Here is a 14,674-nt window from a genome sequence, read left to right on the forward strand (position 1 = left end):
GGAAATCATCCTAAATCACCTTCTGACGTCTAAAGGCCAGAGCCTTAGATGTCAGTGAAACCTCATCCTTCCTCTATACCGAGGACAGCTCTAATCGCTCTCACCAGAGAGGGAACATCCACAAGGGACTGATGGTTTTCTTCCACTGAGTAAGATCCAGAACTGAATATCAGAGTCTGGTGTGGAGGCAGAGTCAGACTCTTGAGGCAATGACTGACGAGAACCTCTCTTATGCCCCTGCTTTACCGCTACAAGTCTATCTGCCTACTGAGAGGCTATAGACAGCGGCATGCTTTGACTAGAGTGAGCCGTAGAATTAACCCAACAGGAATTTATGGGGGGCATACACATAGAAGGATGCACATGCTGTGAACACTCCATAGCATGAGATAATACCACCGCAGCAGAAGCCCGTGCTTCTGCACCCTTGTCCACTAACTATGACAAAACCGGAGTCAAAATGGACAACCAAGGTGGCTCTAGTGCTGGTGCAGATGTACCAGATAGAACAGGTAGCTGTTTAACACAGTTACTACACAATCCATCCTGCTCAGACAGTCCAGCAAAACAGGACTTACATGTTTTTAGTACTGGTGGTTCATCCTTCTCACCTTTACCTATGACCAATGTGTAAATGGTATAATCCCCACACACCACTTCAGAGGGATTATACCATTTACACATTGTATGCACACACAAACGCTAACTGCGGGTGTCTCATACATGAGGTGGTCAGATATAGTAAACCAGTCGCGAGAATCTGTACCCGGAAGTTTACGTCTGGGGGGAGGAGCGGCCGGGAGAACGCCTATCTCCCCTAGGCTGTGATTTTGACGGCCGGGTACTCTGACCTCATAGTAACAAGATGTTGACTAGTGCGCTTCTAGTGCGTCTTACCACCCGTCCCCAATGACAGATGATGTGGTCCCGGCCGCCTTAGTAAGGACATGTTACACGAGGCCTTCACCCGCAGCCGCCTCCGATGCGTCTCTACACCAGAGGCCAGGACTGCCGCGCACGCTTCCTTGCGAAGAATCTCTTAACTGACATCTCCGAGATCCGACTGCAGACCTCAGCAAAAGCAGGTAGCTAAGCCATGCTGAGGCCTGCTGAAAACCTCACGGCATATAGCAGTAATGGTGTTTCGGCATCAGTGGAGGTAGGAGTCGCGGTACATGCGTCATTATCGGCGCCTGGTACCGCTAACCTCTGAAGTTCAAAAACTAAGGTAAATCATAAAAGAAAAAAAAGCCTAGGCAGTCCCGCTGTATAACAGGTGCGACTGGTTTTGCCGCGCACCAAACAAAAAAACTGCCTGTGGCTGAGGGTGGGGTATATAGGGAGGAAGACCAGTGCATGCTGGGAGCTCCATAGCTGTAGCTGTGTGGTGCATTGGATCGCTCCAACTACATACCCCCAAGGTAGATCCTGTGGACCCTGAAGAAGATAATAACAAAATATAGTGCAACGCATTGTGGCACTACTACTGTCAACTTGCTGGATTATTGCATGCTGGTGTTTGTAGAATTGCAAGCACACTGACATAAGGGGAACAGATCCAATTCATCAATTCTATCTGGCCCAATCATTGATAACATGTGAAAGTAACTACACTATATTGGACAATTTTACATGTTTTCAATGATTGGGACAGATAATATAGATGAAGTGAATCTCTTTTCCTATTGAGAGAGAAAAACCCAGTGGCAATGTAATACAGTATCATTTGTTTTTGTTTTCTATTGTTATATACGTAAAGTAAAAAAGATAAATGTGATTTTATTAATACTTATCTTGTCTCCCATAATATGTTTATATATTACTTGAAACAGAATTTTCCCATTGATTACATTCTGTCATATCTTCTAAACATTGCTATCTACAGCAATACTGTTTAAATACTGTTTTGCGTTTCAATCGCATAGCCAGCTTTTAAGTATTGTCGGAAACCTTACCCCGACGGACAGCAGCCTTTCCTTACAATAGGACTGTTGAAACCGTATAAATTGGTTGCGATCGCTTAATTGCGCACGAATCGCAACACGACATCCATTGGACGATTTGATCGTCCACGGCCATTTTATGCGAACACACACTCCCGCCGCATTCGCGCGTGCACTTGCGCACGCGCAATTGCACATGATCGCTATACATGCACACGCATCCCATGCCCCCACAACTCGCCATATTGTGAATGGCGAGCCATGCTTCTGTGCTCACAACGGTTAGGCGCCATTTTACATAATATAAACACATAACAAAGTTAGTACAGCAATACTGTTTAAATACTGTTTTGCGTTTCAATCGCATAGCCAGCTTTTAAGTATTATTGTCGGAAACCTTACCCCGATGGACAGCAGCCTTTCCTTACAATAAACTTATATCCCATTTAACTCTAAACTGACTGAGATACGTACAATGCTATTTAGTGCATAAACACCTCTTTCCTCTCATACAAATATTCACCCACTTACACAATAAATGTTCCAAACATAGAAGTTTATGTGTTTTAAAGGTATACAGTGAATGTTACATGTTAAATAGCAGATATGATATCTGGGCTTAGGAATAAGATAAATGGGTCATGAGTAGTATCTACCGATTTCCCTCTGTCTCAACAGGAATATGAAACCAACAGAATGAATATGGAAGGGATCACTATCGAGTTATGAAGACCTGCCAAGAATTATACTCTATACTGTAAAAATCACTGTACACATCCCCTGTAGATTTGCATGCCAAGGGTAGGACAAAGGGATTTTCTAACACAGTTCAACCTCCAGTGACGTCAACCATCTACTAACCAATGAATAGCAATAACCATTGTGACTCAGTAATAAAGGGCCAATAGGGAGCCCCTCTGAGTATTTAGCTTATGTTCAAAGGAAATTGTACACCTATAAATTCCTATGCAATCTGGATCCCAACCCCCTTCTTCCTCTCTCTTTGTCCTTCTCTGCTTGACCCTAGAGAAACACCCAGCTATCTGAGAGACAGCTGTTAGTCTGAATCCAGACCGCATGGCGAAGTATTGGTAATTGTATCTTTGTCTTTATCCTGTATATAGCTGCATTGTATAGATTAAGGCTGATTATACCCTTTTTTCAATATAGTACCTTTGTGTGTGTTGGAACCGCAAACTGTTTCTGTGTGACAAAGTTATTTTATATTGGGATGGGAGGTATGGGCAATCTGGTCTGTGCAATCAAATCTCTCTAATATCGATACTGTTTAAACGGTATCAATACTTAATTAGTACATCAGTCAATTTGATTTAGCCATCTGGACTCAAGCATGGATATCCTTAAAACCTGGACTTTAATGGCAGAGTTTGGGAACCTCTGCTTTAAGTAGTATTAGCGTGCTCTTGATTGCTATACATTCATTGGGGTAAAGAAAAAACAGCGCAGTTTACAGTACTGTATGTTGTCCACCGACCGCTGACATGCGCAGCATCTCTGTGCGTCTTTACTGCCCAGCATCCATGAGGTCAGGACAGACTACAGAGGCTCTCACCAGAATACATGCCAGTACAGCCAATAATAAATGTAAGTACCCTATACCAGGGGCGGATTGGGATGGAAAACCAGCCCGGGAAATTTCTGGAAGCAACCCTAATGAAGGCATGGTCTGTTGATGGGGACCGGATACTCCCTCGTCATAGGGTCTAATTCTGAATCAGACGCAAGTGTGGCCTTCCTTGTGTCTTTTACTGTAGTTGCGTCAGTGACTTTATGCTAATGTTATTACAAATCTCCCCCAAGGTGTACATCCATACGTCTGAATGTGTAAGGATTGAGATGCCCACTGTCAGTGTCTACAGCTGCTGCAATTATGCCTTGTGCGTTTTTATACTCCACCATCTGTTACACCATTGAAACTTGCACAAGTTCTATGCTAGAAAAGTTATTAACTGGCATATCAGGGGCAAACAAGTCCGTTAGTAGAAAGGGTGTGTGGACGATATCACAAGCTGGTTCCTGGTTTGAAAACAGAGCCACGGCGCTTTTTACCAACAGGTTTGTTTTTGCCCCTGATATGCCAGTTTTTAACTTTTCTGATGTTCATGTGATTTATACCAAGTAAACCATTGTACATTTATCTTACTACACTATCTGGACTCCCTGGTTCTTTTGGCCCTATAAATATAATTTTTCTTGCTATCTTGCTCATGTGCTTCAAATTTACCCTGGAGGACAAAAAGCACCTGTATGTTGGATTTTATTTACTTCAGTGTGCAAGCTACTGTACTTGGGGATATACTGTACATATGTTGAATATTATTTATCTATACTAGATTATAGAATTTTTCCTGCCTGTGGCCCTGACTCAGAGATGTATGCTAATGCAGCTGCGACTGTGTACTCAGATACTGCACGAAAATATGCTAATGACTGGATTTTTATTGAGAAGCAAACTGGCGGCTTTACTAATCCCAATGGCTGCATACGAAGATGCAGCATCGGTCGCAGATCAGTTGATTTTCGAGGTTTTGAGTAACCCTATAGCAGCGGGGCCACTGGATCTAAGACACAGATGCCATGTTCACTGGGTAGGGAATCACAGGCTGAGACATGCCCACAAAATAGTTGCGTCACACCTGAGTGTTTACTTCCACTCCCCGTTACCTACCCCCAAATAGGAAGTAACCTCTCTCTCTCCCATCTGCCTGTGAATCGCTTTGCAATTAAGTACTCACTACAACTGTTATCGCTAATGAATTGTTGCAGAATTGTGATTCATGCACATGTCGATGACAATCGCTCAACTGTGTAAACGACAGCATTGGGTCCATCTCAGGATCAGGCACTGGGTCACTTCTGTGTGATGCAGTCATAACAGCAGTGCTAGCCATCCCTTACCTCCTGTGTTACTGCTGGATCTGTGAGAGAGTGACTACACAGCCCAACCCTCCCCTATGCTACCTCTCATATTCCATTCCAGTATACACAGCCCACCTCTCCCCCCATATAGCACCCCGCTATGCTACCTTTCATATTCCATTCCAGTATACACAGCCTACCCCCATACAGCACCCCATATTACATTCCAATATACACAGCCTCCCCCCTCCCCCCATACAGCACCCCATTACCCCCTGCTATGCTACCTCTCATATTCCATTCCAGTATACACAGCCCACCCCTCCCCCATACAGCACCCCATATTACATTCCAATATACACAGCCCACCCCTCCCCATACTACCTCTCATATTCCATTCCAGTATACACAGCCCACCCCCATACAGCACCCCATAATACATTCCAATATACACATCCCACCCCTCCCCAATGCTATCTCTCAGTACACACAGTGCCCACATATTCCATTCCAGTATACACAGCCCCTTCTCCATAGCACCCATAAGTACAAATAACACCTCCATATTACACTGCAATATGCACAGCCCTCTCCCCCCATATCACCCCAGTAAACATAGGAACCCATATTACACTGCAGTATGCACAGCCCCACTCCCCCATATTACCCTCAGTAGACATAGTACCTCCATTATTACACTGCAGTATACACAGGCCCCTCACCCATATTACCCCCAGTACACACAGCAACTTCATGGTACAGTACCTGGCTTTTTCTTGATTCTGTACAGAGAAGGGAGCCAGGAGAGAGAGAGGTGAGGGAGGCGGCACTGGCGGCAGTCCAATGAGCACACCACAGAAGCGATTGGAGGAGCAGGAAGAGGAGAGCTGATACACAGGCTACTCTGAGCCCCGTGGTAGGTTAGCTGGTCCCTGGTGAGGGGCCAGCGGCAACCAGGGCCATATCAAGACTTGTGGGGGCCCCGGGGCAACTAAGTTGTGGGGCCCCAACAAATAAAGTTACAGTAACACCACTGACCTTCTCCACCACTACTATGCTCCTGCATGATAGGACACACGAGGCATACACTGGGGGCAGTGGGGCCAGCAGGGAGGGTAGTCTCTGGACAGCCAACCGCTGTCATTGCAATGGGCAGTGGAGGGCAGAGTGTGCACACACACACGAGAGGGCCAGGAACCGGGCTCCGATGCTTTACCTGTCCAGACCCCGGAAGCCATGACTGGTGAGTATCCTGCCCTCGGCCGCAATCTTCCTCCTGCCAGAGCTGCTGTCTGTGGCTGTTCACCGAGGAGCAGCAGCATGGACTGGAAGCAGGATACCAGACAAGCAAGCAGAGCACATCCACCCCGGCAGAGGGAAACAGACACCGGACTAGAAGGTGAGTAAGGGGGAGGGCTTTGCAGTTGTAGTAGAGTCAGCGATGCTGACGGGAGCCAGCCTAGCCAGGGAGGTGGCAGAGTGGCCAGGGTAGGGGCAATGTGTGGGGGCCCCTGGACAGCCGCCCCGTCCGCCCTGCCTATAATCCGGGCCTGGCGGCAACTGTGAGGCAATGCCAGACGGCCCGGTATGTGTGTGCTGCAGCTGTTGTGGCTGCCAGCCCGTGTCATGTGCTTCAGTTTACCGGCGGCACAGCTGTCAGCAGACAAGCTGCACCTCCGGTTATTCCATCTGAATGCTGCCCGATAGGAGCTGTGCTCCAATCGCGGCAGTTATAAATCGGCAAGGGGGAAAGATGTGGGGGGGGGGAGGTAGCTTGGTCAGGCCCGGCCCAGCGGGAAATGTCCCGGTGGCCCAATCCGCCCCTGCCCTATACCACCACCGATACACAGAGCGACATTGGGGCTATCATCCCCAGTGCATTCACCCAGCTCACGCCGAGGGCATTACAAGACCCAGCATTACCCTAGTCTCCAGGCTGCTATATTCCACACAGATTGCCTACCGCTGTTGCACCTGTGATATCCCGTGTGTATTATGTTACTTGCTCTTCTGCCAAATTACAAGAAATCTACGCATATTTGTGACAGTACACTCTGCTTTTACGATCTGCTGTCACGCTACACTCTACTATTAGGTTATTAGTTAACATTAGTGAATATTTTGAAAGAAATGGCAACTCATAATAATCTTTCTGTAAAACAAAGAATATGCAGTCTTTTAAGAAAGACTTTGAGACAATAAATTCCACTCCAATCACACAATCTCCACTGAATCAGGTGGGACTCATATTTCTATTGGAAGGACCATGGCTAAATATTTTGGACCTCATTCAGAGTTGGACGTAAACGCAACTTTTTTTTCCCACAATTTGCTCCTTTTTGTAATTGCACATGCATGACTTTTAGCGATGCATTTCTCTTTCCATGGCGGCTGTACGGCATTTTGTATTTATGGCTCACTGCGTCATTGGGAGCGGGCCGGGGCCTGGAAAAGTCGTGCAGATGCAGTCAAAGTGCATGTCAATTTAAAATGCTTCCCAAGATGGTGACCTACATTGTTTAGGAAAGGGAAGGCTATTAATATGTTTTTTAGTGTGGAGCAGTGGCATAAATTCATCCCAGACATCCGGAGGCAAGTTATAATTTGGTGAGCCCCTGTCACAGCCGCTGACACTGTAATGTAGCAATATGCATGCTGACAGGCTACAGATAGACGAAGGCAGCAGCTGATGGTCTGACATGGAGCTCTCCACTAGTGTACGGTGGCTTCTCAGGTGCGGGGAAGAGGTGCCATGTATTGGGCGGCCATCACAGTACACTCCGGGTACATAGTGGGGTGAATATGATGTGGACAATGGAGGAGGTGCCCCTTCAGAGCTGGAGCCCGGAAGCAGGCGCCTCCATTGTCTCTCATAGTTCTGCCCCTGGTTAAAAAAAATTTTAAATCTAATATGTTAGTCTTGTTCAATTTGCTTTTAACAGGCTCCATGTGACTTGGGTGTTTTCAATCTACACATTCTGGTCACTAACTGTGGTTATGAATTGTGTACTGTGTTTTTGCCCATCTTAGGTACTGAAAGTAAAGCAACAACTTTTATCTGCTCATGTTACTTGCAGGGAGAGGGGGGCAAATTTTCTTACGTTTGTGGCTAACTGCATAAGTAGGAGAAACGTGATTTGTTTTTATTTTGACGGGCGCATTTTATGTTTGTACAAATAGCGCCATCTCTGAATAATTTCCTCTGCAATGATTTCAGCATGGGTTAGAATTTTTTTTTTAAACTGACTTTCAAGCCCCAACTCAAGCATGTCAGAATGGAGTAATGGAGATGATGGGAAAAATTGGAACATACTACATTGGACCATTAAGTGTATAGATCTAAAATTGATCATGGTTCAAGGACTATATAACTTTTATAACTAGTACCTCAGTAGTTTTAAAAAATACATGAAAAAGTATGTGTTTAGTAATCATTAGTAATCATTAATAAAAAACACTTAAACTAGTAAATTCAATACTTTAGTATGAAATTAAAAGCTCTACACAAGCACCCATACACTAAAGAGGTAGAGTATTGAAATAAAATTCTTATAACTAGAACAAATAGCTTATTTATAATATCAATTAGAATATTATGTTATACACAACTTTAATAGACATTTCCACTTTTGAGAATGTTGCTTTAAAAATGCCCTGAGTAGCGGGCAGGGGTACGGTTTCTAGGGGCCTGCCTCACCCTGCTGCCAGCTCACCTCAGTGCCATTACAGTGAGAGAAGCCCCTGATCCATACTTGCCTACTATTGAAAAAGCATTACATGGAAATTGTGAAAGCAACGCCTGTGAGCGCAGTGATAGAGTGGACGTGTACTGCTACTCTTCAGGGAGTCAGGGAGATTGCTACTATTTCAGGGAGTCTCCCTGGCAATCAGGGATAGCTGGCAGCTATGCCCTGATCCCTCCTGCAAACTGCTTCTTGGTCACAGGCACACTTTAGCCTGTGACTAGGAAGCAGTTTGCTTCAGGGATCATCAGTGCTGCAAGCCCAAGACTTGCCAGCAGCAACCCTGTAAATCCCGTCACCTATGACAAAGACTACAGTATATTTGTAAACAACAACAAAAAATCACATATAGAATGAATTAAAAGAATTGATAAAATAAATGTAGAAATAGTTTGATGAATTCATAGATAGATATACAGTCAGGTGCATAAGTGGGAGGCACATATAGAAACCGTTGTAATTCCTACACCGTTCACCTGATTTGGATGTAATTACCCTCAAATTAAATCTGAAAGTCTGCAGTTAAAGCACATCTTGTTTGTTTCATTTCAAAGCCATTGTGGTGGTGAATAGAGGCCAAAATATGAAAATGCAGTCAATGTCCCAATATTTATGCACCAGACTGTATATTGAAACATGGAAGTTGACAGACGGTATATTATCATATTACAAAAAGCTAAATTCTTCGTTTACTAGAGCGTAGTTAATTCCAGAATCAGATATCAGATGTTGCTAGAATGGCACTTGCTCCAAGCACATCGTGTCATGCTTTTTTTCTCCATAAAGACATTTGCAATGCAATGCAGTAAAAAACTTTAAATACAGGAAAATGTAAAGAAGAAGTAACATTAAATTCTGTATGGTTCAAACCTCCCAGCATTTAGACATGCAAAATATGGACAAAAGAAGCTCCTCTTACAATATTATCACTTCATACATACATGCATACATACATACAAAGATACAAACAGAATAATAAAAAAGTGGATCTAAAACCAGTCAAATACACATAAAAAGTCAACAAAAAACATTCATTTTATTTTTTGAAAATCAATAACTTAATGAACAAAATATAGAGTAAAACTGAGAATCAGCTAAAATTAAGCATATTTACAGAAAATGCACGTCTTTGTTGCTTTTATGAAAATGTATTGCACATAAAGCAGTGCATTATTTGGTATGCAATAAATACCTTTATTCTATCCATGCAAGCTTCCATCTTGAGCTGCTCCACTGCTTTTCGTGCTTGAGAGATGTTAGTTGTGCTATTGTTAGACATTATCTCCTTCATTGTGTGATGCTATGCATAAAATAAAAATAAACACATTTGTTATAAGGTTTAAAAATAACATTTGAGTAAAATCTAATTTGTGGAAAGGGCATTTTGTAATATTAAAAGTCAGTTTTCCGTTTTGCATATTATACAGCGATGCACATACTACACATTGTTTTATTTTGTTTTTTTCTGCAGGCAATGAACAAAAATAGGACGCTGTGCCTTTACCAATTATTGAACACTGGTCACATTCATGATGAGGTCATAGCAAGTGCCCAATACTTTTAGACCAGCTCCTGTTAACAACTCTTGTATTGATAAATGACAGGAGCATGTGGGAAGAAAATAAAGGAACACATACTGTTTATAAATAATGTCATTCTACTAAATGGAAGACCCTGCCCAAAGGCATAATAAAACCTTATATAGAAACTCTTAATATTTCAATGATATTGATACAAAGCAATAGTTTATTTTCACAGGTTTTCTGCATCACTTTAGCATCCCTATATGTATCTTCAGGGTCTGCAGCAGATATTGGAGATATCGGCACAGCAGTAACCATAGTTTTCTATGGTGATGCTATCTGGTCACATGTATCAAGCTCCAGAAAGCATAGGCCCTACACCATCTTTAGATCACCAATGGACCTGGAGGCTATTGTAGCCTTTTAGCTATATTGAACCTCTTGGCAAATGAACCAGGAGAGGAATCTCTTGGCAAATGAACCAGAAGAGGAATCTTTTGGATACCGGGGAATAATGCATGTGCAGCAATGAAACTCAGAAGTTACTACACTATCGGGACTGCTGGATACCATAGAGCTGTCCCTGAAAGATGCTGAAGCATCCCATGGGACCTTAAATCCGGCAAGGCTGCAATTATCGATGTTAATGATTATTAGATATTATTATAAAATGCAATTATAAACTCACCTGAGGTAATAAGTCCTCTCAGTATCAGAACCCTCCTTCCCCTCCCCCAGCCTCCATGGATAAAGAAAGATCCCAAACCCCTCTGCTAAGCAGGATATTATAGCACTATGTTCCTCATTACGGAGTTCAAGGATTCTCTGGAAACAAAGCTTGGTAAGTCGGTTGCATCTATCAAAGCTGACATCTCATCTCTGGCCTCCACAACGACAAAACTGGAATCCCACCAGGATAGCCTCCAAGTCCCAGAAGGAAACTAACAGAGACTTATTATCAATTAACTCAGACCTCGTCGGGAATCTGCGTACGGGTCCTGCGTGATCACATGGAGTCCGGCAGCAAACCGTCAATGATTGACAGTCTGCTGCCGTTTGTGGTGGGGAGGGGGGCGGCGACTGCCTCTGTTTTGCAAAACAGGCGTGTCCCCGCTGTTGTGGGGAGGGAAGAGGCCAGGATCTCCATCTGCAGCGGCTGGCTTGCGTGACCCCATGGGTCACTTAGCCGGCTGATGCTCTTGCAGATTATCTGATGATGCGTTGTACAATGCAGCTTGGATAAGTAATGATTGCAGGAGGCGTGATCCGTCCTAAGCTGAATCGGGCCCTAAACACGAATACTTGGAAAACCATAATGGAGAAACAATGGGCCTGATTCAGACCCACTCGCAAGCGGCTGTCCGCTCGCAAGTGGGTCGATGTTGTGCACTGCGCATGCGCACGACGGCGGGAGCTCCGTCGTGCGCATGCGCCAGACGCGACGAGCGAAGGACTTTCCTTCGCTCGTTGTGTCTGATCAAAGGGGGCGTGCTGTCGATGTTGATTGACAGCACGCCCCCTTTGGTGGGCGTGCCTCCCTGACGGGGGCGTTCCCAAGGGAACGCCTACCGTCAGAAGCCGGCCCACTGACATCACTAGTGATGTCAGTGGGAGTGATTTTGGCTCTGATAGATCCAAAATCACTCCGGGCCTTGCGGTTGAAAAACTCAACCGCAGGCTCCGGCTCGCAGTGGCGATGGTCAAGACCATCGCGGCCATCAAACTGCACGCTCGTATAGGCTGTGGGTGGTGACCCACAGCTATACGAGTGTCCAGGAGGACGCTCCATAATTATGGAGGGCGGCCCTCATTCAGAGCGTGCGCTCTGCTCAGAGCGTACGGCTCTGAATGAGGGCCAATATTCGGATCCGAAATATCCAGGAGTCAGTTACTACGGAGACTCAGTAGCCTTAATTGATCAATTTCTTTTCCTTCCTGAAACCAGACCACGGCTTTTGGGTTCTACCATCGGAAAAAGCCCACCGCACTCTCTGGCCCAAACCCCGGGACACTGAACCTCCACGGGGTGTTATCATGCGGTTCCTCAACAATAGGGATAAAGAATTGGTTCTTGCCGCAACCCGTGGTAAACCCCATATGCTATTTGAAGCTTCAGTTCTTCCAAGACCTCGCCCCGAAGACGATTGCTAAATGGATTGAACTTTGGTATCTAACTAAGGCCCTCCGAGATCGGGTAATTCGTTATCGCTGGGGGTTCCCTTTCAAGTTAATCTATCTGAATGGCAAGATGATCATCATAAGATATTCTCGTGAAAGCAAGGATTTACTGGCACATCTGGAGGAATCTGGATTCTCTCCCTGTAATGACTCAGGAGACCCATGAGTGACTATGCCCCTGACCTGACCATGGCCCTAACGCTTATCACTTGTTTAGACCAAAAATACCCTGCAGTTACCCCTGGCTTCTAGAATTTGGTACATTTTTTCTTGTAACACAACTTTCTTGATTATTTAAAGTTTACCGCTATTTCCCTTTTTCCTCACACAACTGTTCACTGTTTATTCCATGTGTCTGCCCTCTCATTTGTCTACAGGTCTATTAATGTTATATCTGCCAATGTTTTTCCTGTTATATGTATCTCTTTTCTTTATTTTTCATCTATTGATGGCCTTGCCTATCTGGGCTGCCTTATATTTATGTTTGCAGTTTCTTGGTTTTGCCAATATTGAGGAGTTTGGCGTGCTTGGATTAGGAATTATTACCTTTTGTTTTTACCTGTTCTGCCCGGTCTCCCCCTCGGCAACCCTGGCCTTGGGACATTTCAATATGTTTATGTTATGTTTATATAGTTGTGATGTTATTGTCTCTCTTTCCTTATTATATATTTATGTAATTAGGGCCTTTTCTATGGTATTTTGCATGCTCTACAATTCCCCTAGGTCTATTTATCTGTTTTAAGTCTCTCTTCTAGGATTTAGGTCCAATATTTCTTCACTTTTCCTAACCGATCTCCCTTGTTTCTCACATACCCAGGGGGCACTGATGCCCCCACTCTTATTACTTGGTTCAGACCCCTACCCTTTAATACATAGTGACAGTTTATGCATAGATACTCTAGTTCTGTTCTCTCCTCTCTCCTGGAGGTGTTTATTATTTTATTTTCTACACCTCAGTAGACACTTTTGTCTTACTTACTGTGTATGTTTTGTTAGTGGGGGACTAATTATCCAGGCCCCTCCTATTCCCCTCTACTCTCTACTTTTTTATCTCTGCATTATCTCCTCCCCCCCTTTCCTATTTCTCTTTAGCAAGTCAGGAAACTTCACCTCACTATTCTCCTTTCAGTTTACTCTCTTTGTTTCTTGTAATGATGCCGTTGACTCTAACCTCCATGAATGTTAGAGGTCTTAACACCCCCCCCAGAAACTGTTGCATCTGTTTCACTCTATCTGCTCCCTTAAGACTGACATTGTTCTATTGCAGGAAACACATTTTTGTGCATCTGGTCATCCCTCCCTGCAATCCAAAAGCTTCTCCACTGTGTTGTACTCTTCCAGTAAAACTAAACATAATGGTGTTGCCATTTTGATAAATAACAGGTTGCCCTTTGTTCATCACTCTCTTTATAATGATTCAGATGGTTGCTATAACATTCAAACTTGCAGACTATGGCACTTACAGTAGATATCACCATTGCCACAGTTTACGCTCCCAATGCAGGTCAGCAACAGTTTTTTAATTCTTTTTTTTAACATTTTGTGTAAACAGTGAGTGGGTTACCTGCTCCTAGGTGGGAACTTTAATGGCGTTCTTGATCTGAATACAACCACCCACCCACGTACCTTCCCAGTGTCCCAATCCCCCAATAAACAAATTAAAAAAATGTGTTTATTTGATACAGTACCTGGCGTGCTCTCAATCCCTCATCTATAGATTATACAGTACATTTTACTCAATCCCACACCGCACATCCTCTAGGATTGATCTGCTTCTATGTAGTCTTCTAGCCTCTAAATACCTACTGGATTCCTCAGTAGTTGCTAACCACGGTCTGAGCATTATATCATTACCTCCACATTTAACTTCCATGATTCTCCAGGCAGCAGACCAATTTGGCGTCTAAATTAAACTATCAAAGTGGCAATAGAGGATTGCATGACGCTCTGTGTTCACTTTTTGTGCAGGGCCATATTATTAGTTATGCCTTACATAGGAATAAGGAGCAAAAGCAATTACCTTCCACCCTTACAGGACAGGTCCACCATCTCGAGTCTATCCATAAATGGACCCCTACAGATGCAATCTCTAAGTAGTGAACACTAGCAAAATCCGTTCTCGGGGCCTCATTCAGCAGTGCAGCTGAACGTAGATTCCCGATTATTAACAATATTCTTTTGTTAAATCAACGTTTCTATGAGAAGAGCAAAAAGGCAGATACTAAGTGATTGAAGAGTCATAAGGCCGCCTCGGCCATACCAGCACTTCTTGATCCCACTAGTCTCTTCCATCTGATTACCCATCCCCCTCGACCCTCACATATTTCCTCTTCCTGTGCCCTTCCCCGAGTTGACCCTCCAACTCTACTGACATAGGGTTTCCCATAACTGAGGAAGAAGTCTCTAA

General features: G+C 44.1%; 1 protein-coding gene across 1 annotated transcript in view; it reads right to left on the reverse strand.

Annotated features, from left to right (window-relative positions):
• GNG4 (G protein subunit gamma 4) overlaps nucleotides 1-14,674 on the reverse strand; it is a 150,021-nt gene that overhangs the window by 32,834 nt on the left and 102,513 nt on the right. The window contains exon 3 of the mRNA XM_088481623.1: nucleotides 9,759-9,866. Coding sequence (XP_088337749.1) covers nucleotides 9,759-9,857 — 99 coding nt within the window. The 5' untranslated portion in view covers nucleotides 9,858-9,866. The remainder of the gene's footprint in view (nucleotides 1-9,758; nucleotides 9,867-14,674) is intronic.

This window comes from Taudactylus pleione, unplaced genomic scaffold (assembly GCF_031769625.1).
Source record: "Taudactylus pleione unplaced genomic scaffold, aTauple2 ptg000275l, whole genome shotgun sequence".
NCBI lineage: Eukaryota > Metazoa > Chordata > Amphibia > Anura > Myobatrachidae > Taudactylus > Taudactylus pleione.